General features: G+C 58.4%; 1 protein-coding gene across 1 annotated transcript; it reads left to right on the top strand.

The window, feature by feature from the left end:
• The first annotated feature begins 2,425 nt into the window (after window positions 1-2,425).
• On the top strand, window positions 2,426-13,921 carry FBXO46 (F-box protein 46). The gene is made up of 2 exons (XM_032797964.2): window positions 2,426-2,843; window positions 10,159-13,921. Exon 2 carries the CDS (start codon window positions 10,243-10,245, stop codon window positions 12,220-12,222), a length of 1,980 nt encoding a protein of 659 aa, XP_032653855.1. The 5' UTR covers window positions 2,426-2,843; window positions 10,159-10,242; the 3' UTR covers window positions 12,223-13,921.
• The last annotated feature ends 5,798 nt before the right edge of the window (window positions 13,922-19,719 follow it).

The raw sequence follows: 19,719 nt of genomic DNA, 5'->3' as shown, positions 1-19,719 counted from the left end.
CGCTGCAGCAATGGGCATGCTGGAAATTCATTGATTGCTGGAGCTTGGGCTGAGTTCAAGAGCAGAGCTGAGATGCTCAGGCAGCTTCCTGTGTGATCTAATTATGCAGCTGGCTACAGGTGGCGGCAGCCAGCTGTGGACATGCTGGGACCAGCCACGGAGTGGTGAGCGAGGAGCTGGGGGTGCAGAGCAGGGCTGGTAAATCCCCCTTGTTACTCGGAAGCTTAGGGAGTCGGCTCTGCCCTTGCAAGGTCTTTTTGAGGGGAGGGTGTTTCCATTCTTAGACCTATGGAGCCTTCTCCTCTCAGGCATCCCGGACACCCCTCCCTGAGCAGATGACAGTAGGGTTGCCTGTGTACCAGGGGCTGCTGTCTCTTTAAATGCAGCTTGTCAATCAGTGCAGGGAAGCAAGGGAACGTCTCAAATTGGCAACTCTCTTGCAGAAATGAAACGCTCAGGAGGGTCTAAAGGCAAGGGAGAAAGCAGATGGCACCAGCTTGGCATAAAGGGGTGGCACAGAATTCAGTGGCCCGGTCCTTGCCCTGCTGAGATCTCACTCCTCATCATAACTCCTGGCGTTCAGAACCTTGGGGGGCCAGAATATTGCGTCTACACTAGGCTCACCTGGGATTATCTTGCCTCCATCACCTGCTTTTTTCTCCAGCCTTAGCTGCTTCTCGGCTTCTGTTCTAACGGCCCAGGAGCAGACCCAGCTCGGAGGAGTGTTGGGGATGGAGAAAGCCCCCAGAGCAGTGAAAATTCAGGATAACTTTGAATTGAACTTGGAGAGAGGAAGAAAACCAGTGAAGGGAAATGGGGATGTTGGACCAGGGGAAGCCGGCCCAGGGGTGTTGTGTGTGGGAGCGGGTGGAGCTGTCTCCTAGGGCTTTGTTTGTATCCTGTTCAGATTTTTTCCTGACTAGCCCCTCTTGGCAAACAGGCGGACGTGTGATACCTACACAGTGAGGCTCCGGGGCATGGACTCTTTGTTACTTGCCTCCCAGGCTGGGGAGCTGATCCACCACAACACGGTGCTACTGGAATAGCAGAATCTCAGGAGGAGAAGGCACTGGGTCTAATCCTGGCTTGGCCATGGACGTGCTGGGGGACCAGGGGCCTCCAAGCTGGGGTGTGAGGATGACGAATTCTGGCTGACATTGCAGAGGTTTCTCTAGAGGCATTGGCTGGGTGGTGGAGGGGCTCTGCCGTTTCTGTACAGCCTCATTGGCGGGAAGGTCTGATGGACAGAGACTGTGTAATCCCACGGGGGCTTGTGTGTGGCCCTTTGGAGGCCTCCCCTAGAGAGGGAAAAGGAGATATTACTGCTGCAAGGGCTCCAGGAGGTCAAGTGTTTATAGAACGAAAGGACCAGGGTTCTAATCCGGGCTCCCTCTGTGCATGGGTGGGATGGTGGTTGCAGGATGAGGGGAGCTGGGTGTGCATCGTAGAGTCCAGCACTGACGGGTATCGCAGTACAGCCGAGATTCAGGGGGCTAAGGCAGTGGATCTAGCTCCACGTGGATGTAGCGTGAGCATAAGCAATGCGAAGGTGGTGTCAGCCCTGAGGCCAAGGAGTGTGTCTGCTGCTGCAGAAAGGCCTAGTAGGGGAAGGCGGACACCCCAGCACGCCGTCAGGGTAACGGGTTGGAGGATTCTCCATTGCTTGGAGCCTTTCCAGCAGCTGGGATGTGTCTATTTCTAGTTCCCCAGGAATTATTATCCTCTGGGTATGTTCTCTGCTCTGGGTTATGCAGGAGGTCAGGCTGGGTGATGTGAGCAGCCTTCTCATCTACAATTAACGGGCACTGGGCCAGGATGCAAGTACTGGGTGGGCGGATCACACCTTGCCATGCTCCCAGGCTGTCTGCAGAGTCAGGCAGATATTGCGGCATCAGGTCGCGTGTGGGCCATGAAGAGAGAAGGCCCCCAGCTTTCCAGGGGAGGTTTGCCTGCTGCATCCCCGGCTTGCCAAAATGAACCAGGGAGCTCCAGGAAACCAAGACGGGGAATGGGGATGCTGCCTCTGCAGCCCAAAAGAGCAGAACTGGGGTTTGGGCTGTGCTGCCGTCCCGGAACCCCAGACCCTCTGGTTCACTGGGTTTCTGCTTCAGACTCTGTCCTGACCCACGGGAGGAGGCAAACGACAGGCTGAGAGGAGGCCCTGGCTTGCGGTGAGGTTCATACTGGAGACTTTCACCTCTAGGTCACCAGACCCAGCTCAGAGCAGAAGCTTGACCCCCATCCTAGTGAGGCTTCCCCCGAAACCACAGGGGGGCATGCAGACCCCTCCCTGGCAGGGCGGGTGTTTGCAGGGCAGTCTGTGCCTCCAGGCTGGCCAAGGAGGGGGCGTTGGCGCTGGGTTCTCCATGTGTTGAGCCATTGGGATAATCTCTCACCCCCCCAGCTGCCCAGCCTTGAGCTGCGCTTGCGGCCAGGCTGGGGAACAGCTCCACGCTCCCTAACCGGGAAGCCCCTGGGTAGGCTGAGGTTCTGCTGTCATCCATATATGGGCATGCCCCAAACTCGGCCTTCTGATTGGCTGCCAGCTCCATGCATATGTCTGTCAACAAATGGCTGGAGCAGGCGCGGGGGGAGGGATCAAAGGCCCCTATTGTATTGTAGGGACCGGCGGGCCTGAGTAATGGGGGCGCTGCCCCTTTAAGGACCAGGAGCCCCCTGGCAGCTGAGCTCGGGGGTCCTGGGGGGGCAGATGCCGGGACTGCCCAGCCCAGGGTGGCTCCGCTGCGGATCCCCCCCCCGCCCCTCCGCAGGCTGCGCTGCAACTTGTGGCTGGCCGGGCCCCGGCAGGGAGCAGGCGGATCGGACCCCGCCTTGGGGCTCGGGTAAGGCGGCGGGGCCCCGCGGGGCGGGGAGGGGGCGCTGGGGGCGAGCCTCGGGCTTTGAACCCTCCCCGGGGGCCGCCTGGCGGAGCACACGCTGGGCCGGGAACTCGCCACTTCCTGCCCCGGCCTGGGCCCGGTGTGCCGAGGAGGCGCAGCTCCCCCCCCACCCCAGAAGGGAGATTAGCCCCATTCGACAGGTCAGGGGGGAAACTGAGGCACGGCGCGACTAAGTGACTTGCCCCGGGGAGGGGGCTGTGTGGTAGAGCAGCCAGGACTCCGGCGCTGTGCGTTATCCACCTGCCCCCAGCGCCGGGGGATGGGTCCGTGGGGGAAACCGAGGCAGGCCCAGCTGGATCTCTGGCATGGGCCCGCGGTCCTTGGGGTTGGTTTCTTCCCAAATTCTGGCTTTGATTACCAGAGCTGTTTGTTTAATTTTAACTTCAAATGGGACCTCCGAAAAACGCCCCCGATCTGATCCAGAACCAGCGAAAGTGGAGGGGAAACGCTTTCCTCCTCTTAGGGGAGAGATGCCCGAAATGGAGACTCTGGGTCCCCCCCCCCGGGGGGCGGACAGGTGCAAGAACTGGCCCCTCTGAGCTCGAAAAGCAAGTCAGTTTGGGAGAGGCAAGGGGGAATTCGGGCAAGGTCTGAGGGGGGCCCAAGTGGTACCCTCAGCCCCCCCCAAACCACTCTCAGGCCAGCAGCATGGCACCTGCCCAGTTTTAGGGTGGTGTGGATGAAAAGGCCCAGCAGATAAGCCCTTAGGGGGCAGGTCTGGGGCCTGTCCATCAGGATCGTGCTGCTCTGTGCATGGTTAAAATAATGCCTGAAGGTGAGAGTCCAACCTGCCCCAGCAGGGCTGGCTGGCTGCATGAATGGGGTGGGGGAGCCCACCTGGGGATCCTGTGGGGCACTTTGTGCCCCCTTCCCATCTGTAGGAATCAAACAATCAGCTGTTCAGCTGAACGTAGGGATAGCTGCAAGCTTGTTAGCTAGAGGAGCTCGTCCCCCGACTCCCCAGCCAAAGCCAGGCCTGCCCTGCCCCGGGTTAGGCAGAGGCTGCCGCCATGGGCTGGTCATTGCACGTTCTCTGCTCCAGTTTCTGGGAGCGCCTGGTGCTGGTTGTGACCGTGCGCAGGACTCGGTGCCTTTCTCCGCTGCTCTGATTGGTTATGGCAGCACCTGTCTGTGATCAAGAGGGCGCAGCCGGATATGTTCCCTCCAGGGCCCTGTGGAAAGCCGGCTTGCATGCCTCTCTGGCCAGTGTGTCTCATGGATTCCCATCACTGGGGTGGGCATGGGCTGTGGGCCCTCAGCATAACAGTACCTAGAGCCACTGTGCTGTACCTCTCGAAAGGCTTGATGTCCCCATTTTACAGATGGAGAAACTGAGGCACAGAGGGGCAGCGACATTCTAAGAGTATCACATGGTGCAGGGGCAAAGCTGGAAATGGAACCCAGGAGTCCTGGGCCCCATCCGCTGGAACAGTCTGCCTGGCCTGGGATGTTGGCGGGATGCTCCAGCTGCCCCGTTGGCTCCCCAGCTCTTGCATTTAAATACCCCTCTGACGTCTCTCTCTTTTAATGCCAGTGGCAGATCAGGCTCCTTGCTGCCCCCCCGGCCTGCCTCTTGGGCCCATGCCCGTGGCTGTCAATGCTGCGTGGATTTACACACCCACCCTGTGTGACAGGCTGGGTCTGTGTAACCCACCGGAGAGGGAGGAGTTTGACTGGCCCTCTCTGAGTGCTTCGGACGCGGCTGAGTGGTCAAGGAAGCATGGGCTGGTGCCTTTCCCGGCTCCCGGGTGCTCAGATTTGCCACCTTAAGTGTCACGTTGACACTGATTTTTTTACTTTTTTTTTGCATTATGTTTCCTTTCTTGTAAGCCCGTCTGTGTCCTCAAATCCTGGCTTTTAGTCACCTTCGTTTGACTGGCCCAGGCTCCTGTCCTGTCAGGGCTCCTGGCTGCTACCCCTTGATCCACCTGAGCTTACGGGTGGAGACGGCTACTCAGCAGAGCTTTGGCTCCCAGCTCTGGCAGTGCCCCCACCCTGTGGAGTGAGACTGAGTGTCAAATGCAGGTTTCTTTCCCCACTCCCACCCCCCCTCAGCAGGGGCAGGAGAATGAAACTGAATGTGCATGAAAGGAGTTTGGGTTATGCCCGATGAGCTTGTGGAACTCATTGCCACATGATCCTGTTGAAGCCAAGTGTTCGGATGGCTCCGGACAAGGATTGGGGGGTGTTTAGGTGGATAACGGTGCCGCCTTCAGATAGATTTGATAGGATATAGGTGTAAGTTTCGGAGAGATCTAAGATCTGGTGCCTCAGAGAATGAACTGTTGGGTTGGTGGAAGGAGGAAAGTTTCCGGGGCCAGCTGTTCCATACTTGTCCACTGGGGGTTTCTTGCACCTCCCTGCAAAGCAGCCGGTGCTGGCCACTCTTGGAGCCGGGATACCAGGGTAGATGGGCTCCTGGTCTGATGAATTCTTCTGTGCGTTTCTAGCCCCGCTGGCACAGGGAGCGGGTTCTTTGTCCAGTCTGTCTCCCAGGAACTCGTCCCAACGGACGGGCAACTGCCTCAGATGTGGGCATTTGGTCAGTGTGCAAATCTCTTCTGTGACTGTGACTGTGTCTGGGATAAGTGAGACTCGATGCAGCTCCGGGACCAGCATCCGTCTCCAAACCGCCTCCGCTCTTGTTCCCCCACAGGTCCTGAAAGAGCCAGTTGGTTCTGATGGGTCAAAGCACCTCACCCCATCTATAGCCTGGAGACCTCCCGCCATGCATGGACAGATCAGGCCCAGTGGGCAGTTTTGGCTGCCCCTAGCCCTTAACTCCCCCCCCTCCCCATATTGTATTTTCTCAACTGAAGATACCATCAGGTTGGAGGATAACTCACCCTGTTCTTTCCACAGCGTTTGGAAACGAGTGGGGGGGGGGGGGGGGGGGGGGGGAGATTGTGGCTGAACAAGGGACTTGGGAGTCAGGACTTTAGGGTTCTGGTTTTGGCTCTGGGATGGGGAGAGTGGTGCGTAGTGGTTAGAGCTCTGGGGTCTGGGAGCCAGGACTCCAGCGTTCTTGGCTCTGGAAGGGGAGTGGGCCTAGTGGTTAGTTGTGGGGGAGGAGGGCTGGGTGTCCGGACTCTTGGGTCCTACCGGCTCTGCCATGAAGTCACTGTCTCCCTTCCCTTGTGGAGGGTGCTGGGCTGTGCCTGCGCTTGCTGGGAGTGAGTGACTTACTCCTCTGGGTGTGTAGGGAGCAGCATCGACTCCGAGAAGAACCCGGCCCAGCCACAGGCAGCCTCACACTGGCACGTAGCAGGCGCTGGACCAGCGCTCTTGTCTGGTGTCGCTTGCAGTCCTGGGGGGCGGGGCAGGGGGGGTCGTGTCTGTGCCAGGCTGTCGTCTCTAGCAAGAGGTCCCTGGCTGTGCTGCGCTCAGTCGTGGTCAAAGGGGAAGAGGTGGCATCAGGGAGGGGGCCCTGTAGCCTGTCCTCCCTTGAGGGCATGGCCTGTGATTCTGTCCTGCCTTCCCGGGGGCTTTAGGCTGCAGAGGAAGGGATGCAGCCGTCCATACCTGAATGCCTCCATGTAGGGGGGGTGCAGGCTGTGGGCATGAGATTTGGGGTACGCCTCATGGGGGCCTGAATTCCTGCCTCAGCCTGGCTGGCCTCTTGACCCCAGAGCGGGGGTCACAAGCTAGTCTGGTTAGTCCGTGGGGAGGAGATGGCGGCTGGTGCTCTCCACAGCAGTCAGGGCTGACCCCAGTGCCCCAGCGTGGTGCTAGGGGGCTCTGTGCTGCAAGGAGCGGGACGTGGGCTCACTAGGGGGCTCTCCCCTGGCACTCAGTGCTGACCCCAGTGCCAGCCCTAGGGGGCTCTGTGCTGCAAGGAGCGGGACGTTGTCTCAGTAGGGGGCTCTCCCCTGGCACTCAGTGCTGACCCCAGTGCCAGCCCTAGGGGGCACTGTGCTGCAAGGAGCGGGACGTTGTCTCAGTAGGGGGCTCTCCCCTGGCACTCAGTGCTGACCCCAGTGCCAGCCCTAGGGGGCGCTGTGCTGCAAGGAGCGGGACGTTGTCTCAGTAGGGGGCTCTCCCCTGGCAGTTTGGGCTCACCGCAGTACCAGTACCGGTGCTGGTGCCATGCTGCCGGAGGCACCGTCTTTCTGATAATACCTAAAACTGAGACTTTGGCTGTTTAAAAGAAAAATCCATTGCACTTTTTGCGTGAAGTGGAAGGCTTAACCCCAGTCAGTGTCTGTGTAAAATTCAGACTAGTGCCTCCGGGAGCTTGTCCTGCCATTTCAGTTTGATAGGGGATACTTCACTTCCTGTCCCACCTGTGGCTGTGTGCTGTGAAACAGCTCCCATGTTCTGCCCCAGAGGTGGGTGCATTTCAGTGGGGATGGGTACTGCATGTCACCAAGAGCAGGACTTGACTTGTGAAGTGCCACAGGGACTTGTGGAGGGTGAAAGGCCCCATAGCGCAGGCAGATGGGGCGGGCAGCATGTGTGGGGTAAGCTAGGAAGGCATCTTCCTAGCTGGTAATCCCTGCAAAGTGCTCATTGTAAGTGAGCTTCATTACGGTAACGTGGGCTGTGAGGGTTGCTGGCTCCCAGTTCTGTTTTCTACGTTACTTGTCCTAGTGCCAGGAGAAAGCCCCGCAGACAAAGGAAGGGTGGGCATCGTGTGCCATGGCCCGAAGCTCTGGTGCTCCGGAGCTGGGGAACGGGCACAGGGGGCGCTATCTCGACGTGGTGCTGTGTGCTTGTGCCCATCACCTGTCTGAGTGCTCCCCGACCGCGCTGGTTCGTACGGACCAGCTGCCCCAGGGGTCTGGATCCGGCACGGGAGAGGGGCAGGCCATGCCAGCTGCTACCCTGGTGCTCGGTAGGGCACGAAGACCTGTCTTTGTTAGTGAATTTCCTGCCCTCTGTGCCCGGAAGGGGGTGGCCTGGGTGACGAGGGGTCAGTTAGTGACTGTGCTGCCGGGGGAGCTCGTGATGGCTGCTGGGGGTCAGACTGAGCCACCCAAATGATGATGGCGTGGATCCGCCCACTCCCAGCTGCGTATGGGGAGCCCTGGCAGCCCGCCCGCAGCCCCCCGTGCTGGAGCAGTGGCAGAGCATAGCAGAGGCGTGTCCTGTTCCTCACCCAGCCTGGGACAGCGAGAGAGTGGCCGTGATAGAGAGGGGACGGTGGTGAGAGTCAGCAGAGGGAGGCGGGAGAGCTTGAGACAGAGGGGTGCATGTGACCCATTCTCTTAGTGCGGCCAGGCGGCCAGACTCTGACCCGCTGAGCTGCAGTCCGGAGCCTCGGGACGAATCGGGCGTGACACCGAGAAGGCAGGATCGAGCCTGGGGCACCCCCTGGCTGGCGCGGAGTTGGTTTTTGCACGCCGCAGCAGGTTGTGCTCGGAGAAGGCCAGGGATGAGGGGGAGCGAGGTTTCCCGAGACGCTGCGGCGCGATCGGTTTCCGTCCTGCCTCACCGACTCTGCAGGCCGGCTTGGGGCTGCAAGAGTCAAGGTCTCTCTCTGGGAGAGGCAGAAAACTCACACGCTGGGGAAGGGAGCGAAAGTAGCTGATGCGTCCCCATGTGGCCAGCCAGCTGCAGGTTTTCCCACCTGCTCCCCTGAGCTCTGCCCCCCCACTGCTGCAGAAAGACCCTGCCAGCCGAGGCGCAGGTGCCCCATGGCTCGCACTCCAGAATCTGCAGGCTCTCAGACTGCAGCCACCAGCTGCGCTCTGCCAGCTCTCTCATGCCTGCGTGGCAGGCTGGCCCCTGCAGCAGGTCCTGCAGCCGGAAACCTGGGCTTCCTCCATACGCCTGCTGCATGGATCATTCCACCTACACGCGCTTGTGCCCGTCCTCCAGGCGTCGTATCTGTTCACAGAAGTCAGGAGCTTCCCATGAAGGCTCTCTTAAAGATCATATTGATGTTCATATGGGTTAAAATTTAATGTGTCCCCCGATAGGTCCCATCCTCCCCCCCCCCCGATGTGTCCCCCAGGATAAGCTGCTGCTAAGGAAGGTGCAAAAAACTCATTGGGGGCAGCCCAGGCTTCCCTGCCCCACAGATCCCTCCATGTCCCTCTTCTCCTCAAGGCTTGAGGGCAGTCAGGTTCCTTCCCAAGCTCCCGACGATTAGGGTTCTAGGATTCGCTCTTCTAGCTCTGGGCACTGGTTTTTCCCCATGGTAGCAACCAATCCTATTTTGCTCTTGGCCTTCACATTGTCCTGTGGCAGAGAGTTCCGCAGGCTCCCGGCACACCAGGAGAACATCTATTCCCTCTGACCCCTTAGGAACGTGTTGCCTTTCCATTTGGCCTGCTGCCCCCTAACCGTCAGAGGAGTGAAGTTCTGGAACAGGCTTCCAAGGGGAGTAGTGGGGGCAAAAGACATATCTGGCTTCAAGACTAAGCTTGATTAGTTTATGGAGGGGATGCTACGATGGGATAGCCTAATTTGGACAAATAATTGATCGTTGATTATTAGCAGGTAAATATGCCCAATGGCTGTGATGGGACACTAGATCGGGTGGGATCTGAGTTACTACAGAGAATTCTTTCCTGGGTGCTGGCTGGTGAATCTTGCCCATGTGCTCAAGGTTTAACTAATCACCATATGTGGGGTTGGGAAGGAATTTTCCTCCAGGGCAGACTGGCAGAGGCCCTGGGGGTTTTTCTCCTTCCTCTGCAGCGTTGGGCACAGGTCACTTGCTGGAGGATTCTCTGCAGCTTGAGCTCTTCAAACCACAATTTGAGGACTTCAGTAACTCAGACATAGGTTAGGGGTTTGTTACAGGAGTGGGTGGGTAGGATTCTGTGGCCTGCGTTGTGCAGGAGGCCGGACTAGATGATCATAATGGCCCCTTCTGACCTTACAGTCTAGGAGTCCTCCTTGTCTCAGGAGATTGGGCGAATGGAAGCCCCCCCCTTCTTCCCCTCACATGATTGTTCCATCATAGCCGCCTCTCGAAAGGGGATGCTCCCCAGTGCCACCCCTCCCCTTACAGAAACTTGCGCTAACAGGAGAGACGTGCGCTGTGAGGGAAGCCAGGGGCTATGGGCAGCGGGGGCGGGGAGGGGGCAGGGCATTCAGCAACTGGGTTTGGTGCTGGGCCAGGACATGTCAGTCTCCCTTTTTGCCGGTGAGCTACGGTGGGGGCCATGTGGCATTAGTTGTGGGCTGGCTCGTACTCCTAGGTCCTGGAGCCTGGGGTGGGCGAACCCCCAGGCTGGTTCCCAGGCTGGCAGACCGATTCGTTTCCATCCAGCCTTGCTGATCCGTGTGTCTCTCTCCCTTTCCCCAGGTGGCTCCGAGCCAGTGAAGATCTCAGCGTCCGGCACCAGAGCGCCATGAGCTAAGGGGGCACCGCTTGTGCCATGAGCCCGGGATGGATCAGAACACCTTCTCGCACATCCAGCTGTGGTGCCCACGGCCCTTCGGCACCTACTCCCAGAACAAGCCGTGCGGCGGCAGCCCAGTGAAGAAGCCCTTTGGGGACTTTGCCTGCAGAACCAAGGAGGAGGAGGACAGCGGGGAGGCCTGCTCTGAGAACACCCCGCCCGCCCCGGCCCCGCCGCCTCCCTTGGTCTCCCCCAGCCCCAGCCAGGGGGAGGAGGGCCGGGTGCTGCTGGACACCTGGTACGTCATCAAGCCAGGCAACACCAAGGAGAAGATCGCCTTCTTCGTGGCCCACCAGTGCAGCAGCAGCAGCCGCGCCAGTACCATGAAGGTCAAGGGCAAATGGGGGAGTGACAGCTCCAAGGCCAAGCGCCGGCGGCGCTCGCATGACCCCAGCAAGGGCAAACCATGCCTGGGGAAGGACAAGGACGGCAGCAAGGAGGCAGAGGATGTGTACCTGTGCCCGGAGGCCCACGCTGAGCCGGGCGGCGACACGGACCTGCTCTCCGTGGCCGAGATGGTGGCCCTGGTGGAGCAGCGGACGGCGCTGGCTCTGCAGAGCTACTCGCGGCCTTGTCCCGGGGGGGCGCCTCCGGCCCCGGCCTCCCCTGTGGTGTTCCTCTCCGCGGAGCAGGAGCAGGCGGACGGGGAGAAGAAAGTGGCGGGAGGTGGGGGAGGCCAGGACTGCAGCCGGGTGGCGGAGGCGGTGGCCCATTTCGAGTCGCAGCAGGAGGAGCGAAGCGTCCTGCGGCAGAACGGGCTGTGCCCCGAGGCGACCGAGTGTGTGGCCAACTCCCAGCATAGCCCCGGCGAGGTGCGCATCGCCTTCCGCATCTCCAGCAGCCGGGACCCCCGCTCGCCCCCCGAGGTGGGCTCCGGTGCCCGCCCCAACTGCATGTTCATGAGCTGCAGCACCGGGGGCTCCACCACCGGCTCTGGCGCCCATACCAAGGACAAGATCACCTGCGACCTCTACCAGCTGATCAGCCCCTCCCGCGACTCCCTGCCCAACAATGTAGACTTCCTGCTGTCCAGTGCCGCGCCCAAGGGTGACGGGGCCAGCGAGCCGCCCGATTTGGAGATGAGCTGCCGCGAGAGCCAGGCCTTGCCAGGCAAGCTGGACGCCGGCCCCGAAGGTAGGGCCGGGGAGAAGCTGGGGGGAACAGCAGCAACGCCCCGGGACTGCGTGGCCGGCTTCCATGTGGATGTGGTGGTGACGGGCGTGGTGGATCAGTGCGTCTTCTTCGGCAAGGACAGCACCAAGAACATGAAGGAGGAGACGGTGTGTCTGACGGTGGGGACCCCCACCCCGGACGGGCTGTGCTCCGCCTGCGAGGATCCACCCCCTGGCCAGCTTTTCTTCCTTCACGCCCAGGCCCCCCGGCCCGAGGACACCCGGGAGGCTGCCAGTTCCCTCCTGGACAGCAAGAACAACAGTGAGGGGGGCACGGATGGGCCCGGGCTGGAGCCGGCGGCCTCGGATACCTCGCTGTGCCGCCTCTACCGGCACGTCTCCCACGACTTCCTGGAGATCCGCTTCAAGATCCAGCGCTTGCTGGAGCCCCGCCAGTACATGCTGCTGCTCCCCGAGCACATCATGGTGAAGATCTTCAGTTACCTCCCCACCCGGTCGCTGGCCGCCTTGAAATGCACCTGCCACTACTTCAAATCCATCATCGAGACGTTCGGCGTGCAGGCCACGGACTCCCGCTGGAACAGGGACCCGCTGTACCGCGACGACCCCTGCAAGCAGTGCAAGAAGCACTACGAGAAGGGGGACGTGTCTCTGTGCCGCTGGCACCCCAAGCCCTACCACCACGACTTGCCTTACGGACGCTCCTACTGGATGTGCTGCCGGCGCACAGACAAGGACACGCCGGGCTGCCGGGTGGGGCTGCACGACAACAACTGGGTGCTGCCCTGCGACATGCTGAGGGACCGAGCAGCCAGGCGGGAGGATGGGAGGTGAGGTGGGGCGGACGGGCGCTGGGGCGGGAGCCCACGAGGTCTCGTGTGTGTGTGTGTGTGTGTGTGCGCGCGTGTGTGGTTTGGTTTGTTTGCCTGGCTGTCTGGTGCTGATCTCAGCTGCAGCCCATCGCAAGAGAAATTGATTCACCCACCTGCAAAACTATACAGAGCCGGGGCCAGATCGCCTCCTCCCTCAGCCGCTCCAGCCCCACCTGCCTGCCTTGGGCAAGGGGTCCTTGCTGTGCCCCAGCAATGCAGGTCGTTGGTGGCTCTGGGGGGAGCGGCTGTGAATTCTCCTGCTAGCCGCCTACCCTTGTGTCCAGCCCCTCTCATCCGCCGCTCCTACCTGCTTGGTGAGCACTGTTAGATTATCATCAGTGGATTCACCCCCAATCTCCTTCCCCAGCCCCTGTTGCCGGAGCAGAGCTCTCCTCAGCCCAGCTCTGTCCTGCCAGCGGGCACGTGGCAGCCCCTGGCGACCGGAGGGAGCACGTGATCGGAGCCAGGCTCTGCCGTCTGAAGCTGTGAAACCCCCACTGCCACTAGGGCCCGCTCCTGCCATGCCCTCGTTTGGGGACACCACAGCTCGTGTAATCGGTGATTAGCCCTGCCAAGAGAGGGCGCTCTGCTCCCGGCCCCGCAGGCTGGCACGGCGAGCATCACGCCGGCTGGGGGTCCCGTTTCCAATCCGAGCCGCTTACACGAACACATATCGGGGGGCAAGAAATCAGCCTCTGGGGGGGGAGAGGGAGAGGGGCAGAGGGCCCACTGCTGCTTGGTAGAACCTGTCAAGCCGAGGCCGGCCACCTCCATCCGCGGCTTGCTGGGGCTCAGAGCCAGCCAGTGGGTCACAGCAGCAAGGGAGCTGGGGGTGGAGGGGATCCCCATCCCTCCCTGCTGGCACCCCTCCCAAAGAAAGTGCCCCCTTTGTCCCCATCCCTGCCTACATGCAGCAGCCTCTCCGGAGCGATTGGCAGTTTGCCGTGACCGTGAGTTTCTTAGCATGGTGGCCACCAATTGACTTTGCCGAGCTGCTGAGACTCCTGGGTTCTCAACAAGAGGGAGTGGCGTCTGCTGGCCTTCCTCCAGCCATTGGCTGGTCCCTCCCCTTCTAGCCGTCACCCTGCCTCTCTGCCCCCTGGGGTCCTGATCCCCTCCCCCTACACATGGCCTTATCCCTTCATTGTTCCAGCTCCAGCCGGGGGCTGGGCTTCCATCAGCAGGGTCGGGGGAGTGGGGGGCTTCTCCCCTAGCTGTTGATCATTCCTCCGTTTTGCAGCCTTTTCATTTGAACCCACAAAACTTATCCTCTCTCCCCCCACCTGCTCCCCCACCACAAGTTGCCTTGAAATCCTAGCCCTGGTCTCTTGGCTCACGCATGAGTACGGTGGGGCCGGCGCCCGTTCTTGTGTCGCTGGGCTCATGCGGTCAACGGCTGCACCTCAATTCCCAGCTAGTGTCGTGGTCTGAAATGAGGGCGCCATCCCCTGCCCTCCACGTCGGGCCCATTTGCATCCCCCCCTCGCCCTGCCCTAAGTAGGCCGTCGGCCCGTGGTGCTCTGGTCCCCAGGTGCCGATCCGCTTCCGGATCCCCCAGCACGCGTACAGCTCCACCTGGTATTTATACGCCTGTCTCTGTGCATGTGTGACATTTCAAATGACTGTTGAGTGGAAAACAAATTAAACAGCAGAAAAACTGACTCCGGGGCTGATTTTTTTTTTTTTTTAAATTTTTTTGCCCTTGTTCCATCCCCTGGCATAAAGGGGCTTTTGGAAGTTAGAGAAATTGCCTCCTTCACTTTGCTGGCTGCCCCCTCCAAAATAAAATGATTCATGTCCCCCCACCACCCAGCCGTGTGGCGTTAAAGGCTGGTAATGCATTCACCATCTTAATGCCGACCTTTTCCTAGGATAGCTCTTCAAAGTGCACTCCTTCCGTGCATGAAAGGGTTAGCGGCATTCAGCGTTGTGTCGGAAGCAGCTCCCGTTGAAGGGGGCAGTCCGGCCGTCTGAACTATTATTTCAGGCTCTCTGCAAACTCAGGCAGTGGCTGCCTCACTTCCCCTCGGGTCACGTGGGAGGAGCAGCTGGAGCTGCGGTGCTATTTGAAGAACTAAAGTGAGACGCAAGAGGCAAACTGGTGGGGAAATTTTGATAAGAATGAAAAAAAAAATTGTTTTGGCCAAAATTGGCTGTGGGAAATTTGGAACTCTTGGGGGAAAGCAGAAATATTGCAATGTGGCTGACCTGCTGCAGTGCCTCATGGGAGTGGTAGTTTGGGTGCTTCCTGCTCCTAGTCCCTCTGAGCTGGGGGCTGGGCGATTGCTTCCAAGGTGCACCAGGCTCCCTGCTCATGGAGGGGGGGCCGCTGGCTGCAATGCAGGAGATGAAGTCCAGTTGGGAAGTCTGGCCCATGAAGGGGAATGGCAGCTGCATACAGCTCCCATGAGCCTCTCTGACTTGAAATCATTTGCTGAGGGAGGGTTCGGGCCTGGGTTTTTTTGATGAACCAAATCTAAGTTGTGTGCAGGAAGCAGATGCCTGAACTACTGCATTTACTTAACCCAATTACCTATCCAAAAAACAAGTTTTGGGGGAAATTTTCCAAGCCCCTCTTGTGGCCAGCGAGGTCTGTCCCTGCCCCCACCCTGGCTAGATTTTCACTCCCCCTGCGCTCTGGAGGATGCCCCCCGTCCACAGTATATTGTGGCAGGACTTGGCTGGCCGTGCTGGGCCAGTGGGATTGTGGGAAGGTGTTGGAGGACTCGTCCGGAGCTAGCCTGAGTCCGCACTGAGGGCGGGTGAGTTTGCTCACGCGAATGTTAGCCCAGCTGGGGTTCCTAGCCCTGCTGCGCTGTGGATGTAGGTGATTGAGGAGCAGGGCTCAGGTTCTAACTCAGGATAACACTGCAGTGAAGACGAGCTTTTAATTGTGTGTGCGCACAACAGGTGTGGTGCTGGGTAAGCTGCCACCCGCCCTCCTGTTTGGCCCAAGGGGAGGGTCACGGCAACTTTAAGCTGTCAATTCAAAGCTGATTAGGCCAGGATGCTTCCCATGCTGCTCCGTTGGCCAGTGGGACTCCCTGCCACATGACACTACGGAGACCCAAGGGTTGAGAGGGATGCTGGAAAGGACTGGGTGCTTCTATGGCTAACGAGCATCTTGAATCAGAACAGCAAATGCTGAACTAGTCCTCGAAGGGCTGTGAACCAGCCTGCTTCTGGGCAGGACCCAGCCACTGCTAGGGGTCAGGAGGGAATTCCTGGAGGGCAGGTTATCCGCTAACTGCCCCCACTGCAGGGATCTTTGCACCTCCCTCTGGCACTGGCCACCAGCAGGCTGCGCAGCCCCTCGTCCGATGCAGCCGGGTGGCTCTGCTCACTTATGGGTAGGTTGCCCCAGGCTGGCTGGGCGCACAGGGTCTGGGGCCCAGCTTCCTGAACCCCTCTCTGGTCCTATTATGGCCAGCAGTTGCTGTACGAAGCTGGATGGGGTGAGTGAGGTCTTGAGGGATTGTAGAGACGCTAGGAGCTCGATCTGTTCCATTTGAGAGAGACGATTAAGGGGTGACTTGATCCCAGTCTAGAAGTACCTACCGGGGGAACTTCTAGACAGATCTTGCTCCTGGGTGCTTTTCAGTGTAGCCAGCAAAGATCTGGTGGGATCCAAGGGCTGGAAGTTGAAGCTAGATGAATTGAGACTGGAAAGTTTGAAGTGAAAGTCCATAACCCATGTAACATTTGGGGGGTGATTTTCCAAGCCCTGCTTGTGACATGGAAAGAACCATGCAAAATTAAGGACACTCCCCTGTGGTAGACGTCTGTCTCAAATCTGGACTTAGAGTTCAACATCTGAGTGTTTACTGTACCTCCCCCAAGCTCACTACCAGCTTGGATTTTATCTCGCTGCCACCAACTAGGACAATTTAGGGTTCCTAGTTACCCCGAGTCACCCCAACCTTTCCCTGGGGAACCCCCAAGACCCAGAACCCCTGGGTCTCCCTATCTCAACGGGAAAACAAGCTCTTCCCCCTTGTCTCCTCGTTATCTGCTCCCCCGCTTCCCCCTCCCTTTTCCCTGGGTGAGCCTGGGCGATGCAGTACTTAACTCCTTGAAGGCAAAACAAAGAGGGAAATCACCCTCCCCCTGAGGCGATGCATTCAAATCTAGTAAAGCTAATATAAAGAGATTTTCCACCCCCCCTTCCTGTAGCCTCACCGGAGAAACCCCAAAAACCTCAGCCAGGTTTTAAAAAAGAACTTTATATAAAAAGAAAGAAAATACAAAACAATATTACTGCATTAAGAGATCAATACAGGCTCTTGCTTATAAGAAAATATGAATAAACAGTCTGATTTAAAAGATAGCCAAATTAAACCAGTCCAGCACATCAACACACATGTAAATACAACACAAAGCATATAACGGCCTATTTGCCTTGTTGCCTTTGTACTTACACTTTGTAGGAGAAATTAGAAAGAAATAGGAGTTAGCAGGAAAGTTGTTTCCTCCATAGCTGGGAGAAACAAAAGACCCAGAAAAAAAGCCAAAAACCTCCAGAGGTTCCCTTTGTAAACCCTTTACAGTAAAAGAAAATTAACCCTTACCTTACCTACCTACTTATGACATCCCCACCCCCCAGTTTTATATAATGTGTGGACAGCCCCTAATTAACCAGTTGCACAACTTACCCAGGGGCACGGTGGATTCTCCCTCACTAAACCATTTTTAAATCACGGTTGGCTGGTTTTCTAACAGATCTGCCGTAGGAATGGTTCAGGGCCAGTTCTGTGCTCTCCAGCGGGTCAGGCTGGGAGATCACCGTGGTCCCAGCTGGCCCTGGAGTTGAGGAATCATAGTGGATGGTGCCATTTCATTAGGACATGCGGGTCTCTGGAGCACGGGCCACCTGCCCATTAGCCAGACCAATGTGCTTACAACCACCTCCAGGTTTGCAGTGCACTTTATGTAACCGCCCTGGCACCCGCACACAGCTCATCTGCGTTCAAGGGAGTGGGCTGCCGCCAACCATGTCCCTGAGCCACGCCCCAGGCTCGAGTTTGTGCTGCGGGTGGCTGGAAACGGATGGAAAAGGTTTCCTCAGGCTGGGCCCGGATCCCGTGACGGATCTGCCAAGGTTCCTAGGGGGTGGAAACGCCTCTGGACTCCTTGCAGAGCAGGCATGGCCATTCAGCATAAGAACGCAGCCACCTACCTTCTATGCCAAGGGGTGGGGGGTTGGCCTTTGGAGATGGCACTATCCAGGCAAGCAGAGGGCAGCATGCCATGCTGGTTCGTGCTATCTCTGTGGGTTGCATGGTCCGTCTCACAATCCCTTTCCCCACCTGGGCTCCAGAACCAACCTGGATTAAAGCTGACAGGGAATGGCAGTGGTGGAGGGGCACTATTTCTAATCTCCCCACCAGCGGACGGATACACGTAGCTGCATGGAGTCGAGGGGTCTGCCCTTGCCAGGCTGACAGGCCGTGCCTCAGGCTGGACATGGGGAAAAGCTCTTGCCCCTGGGGGCTCTGCCATGCTCTGTGTGGGGTGGGCAGCAAGCGACCTGAGGGGCTGGGCGCCCTGATTCATCACAGCATCAGCTGCGTGTCCATCTGGCCACCTCGAGGAAAACGGGGCTCTGGGTGTGCATGTGACAGGGCAGCGGAACGAAGGGGCTTGGGGGCTGCCGCATGCCGGGGGTTGAACTGTAGCAGCCTGCATCCCCATCTCCTCTCTCAGGCACCCAGCCCCCTAGTGCCCCCTGGGAGATGAAAAACCCTCCACTTGATGTGGCAGTTCTCAGGGTACCCAGAACAGTAAGTCACCCCCCACCTCCAGCAGGAGGGAGTCTGGCTGATGGTAACGGGGTGTGAGCTGCTCCAGCCCCAGCCCCCTCTTCCCAGCTATGCCAGCCCTGGCTTCGCCCTGCAGGGTAACTCTGGGTGCACCAGGAATCCCAGCTCCTCTGCGCCCAAAGGTGCAGCATGCCCCAGTTTAACCTTAAACTAGCACTCCAGTGATGCACAGCACCTGTAACGAACCCCAGGAAGGCTGAGTTCAGAAAGAACAGAGGTTCCACTAGCAAGAGAGTGAGAGAAACAAATGGCTGCAACACAAAACAAAATCATTCAAGGCAACGGGGGGCCTTCGTTTTACCTTTCCTAGCTAACACAGCAAGTCCCTCCCATCCCAACGTTCAGTCCCTTGCAGAGCTGGCTGGCTTCAAACCTGCATGAAAACCCCACTCCCCAAGCCTCTCCTCAGTGAATGGATGCAGAGGGCATCTCCCCACGCAGTTCTACTGAACAGTCGTTTGTCTCCATTCACCGGCAGATCCCCTGTCTGGTGCAATGTTCCCTTCCACCTCCACGTGGTCTGGGTTGTTTGTGGTTGTCTTGGGTGACTCTCTATTGATCGTTCTGCGGTAGGGCCGTGGCGCTGCATCACCAGCAGTGAGCCAGGGAGGGTAGCAGCTCCCCCCAACAGGCCGTCACCCAGAGATCTCACTGTCCCCATCCTCCTTTTCACTTTTAAGACCAGAAGGGCATAAATGCCAATATAGTGACACTACTTAACTCTCACTTACACACGTCACGCCAGGATTGTGAGCGTTGATACGTTGCCAGCTTCCAGCAGAGACCTCCCATGTTACCCTTTACGGGCAAGTACCCTGCAGGCAACGTATTTGATGTCATGAAAGCGCCCGGCCTGAGGTGAGGGTTGTTTGCAAAGAACAGGGGACCCTTTGGCCCACACTTGAGCATGGTACATTCTAGCCCTTGCAGGGCCCTGACCCCCACCCCAGAGCATTGCCAAGCTCCTAGGTGCTCTCAGCTCCCCTCTTTGTCATTGAGCCTCACACACGGAGGGGGGCGGGAGGGGCAGGTCCCTCCCAACAGCCCTATGAGCTGGGTCATTCTACACGGGGAAACTGAGGCTCAGAGCAATTGTGGCTAAATGTCACAAAAGGAGAATGCAGCAGAGTAAGGATTAGAACCTAGAGCTGCTGGGTCCTAACCCAGCCGTCCTACGCACGCCTTTTGGGCTGAGTTCCCATTTGTGGCAATTAGCCCTCCACAGCAGCTGGACCCATCGATCTGCCATTCCCTCTAGGTACGTCAGAGCCAGTCTGCCCTTCACCTTGGTTTCCTCTTTCCTGCATGGACTGATTTTAGGCTTTTCTGGGGCTATAAAGGCCAAGGGGATTTAGGGGATTTTCCTGGGAACAGCAGCATCGTTTCAATCAGCCCTCAGGGCTTTTCTGCTTTGTATAATTCCCTGCCTGTTCCCCACAAACCCAAGCCACAAACATAACCTGCACCTTGCCACCTCCAGATGGCTCAAAAAAAAAACCAAAAAAACCAAAAAAAAAAACAACCACTTTTCCCACTGCCTCAGGGGAAGTCTGGTATGAGCCTCAAGATCTGGGAGGAGGGAGCACCTCAGACTTTGGGAAGAGACTGGCAAATTGTCCTGAACTGCAACGTAGCATTGC

This window comes from Chelonoidis abingdonii, chromosome 11 (genome assembly GCF_003597395.2).
Source record: "Chelonoidis abingdonii isolate Lonesome George chromosome 11, CheloAbing_2.0, whole genome shotgun sequence".
Classification (NCBI taxonomy): domain Eukaryota; kingdom Metazoa; phylum Chordata; order Testudines; family Testudinidae; genus Chelonoidis; species Chelonoidis abingdonii.
The sequence above is the reverse complement of the archived record's forward strand: the minus strand, read 5'-3'. Positions and strand labels throughout refer to the sequence as shown.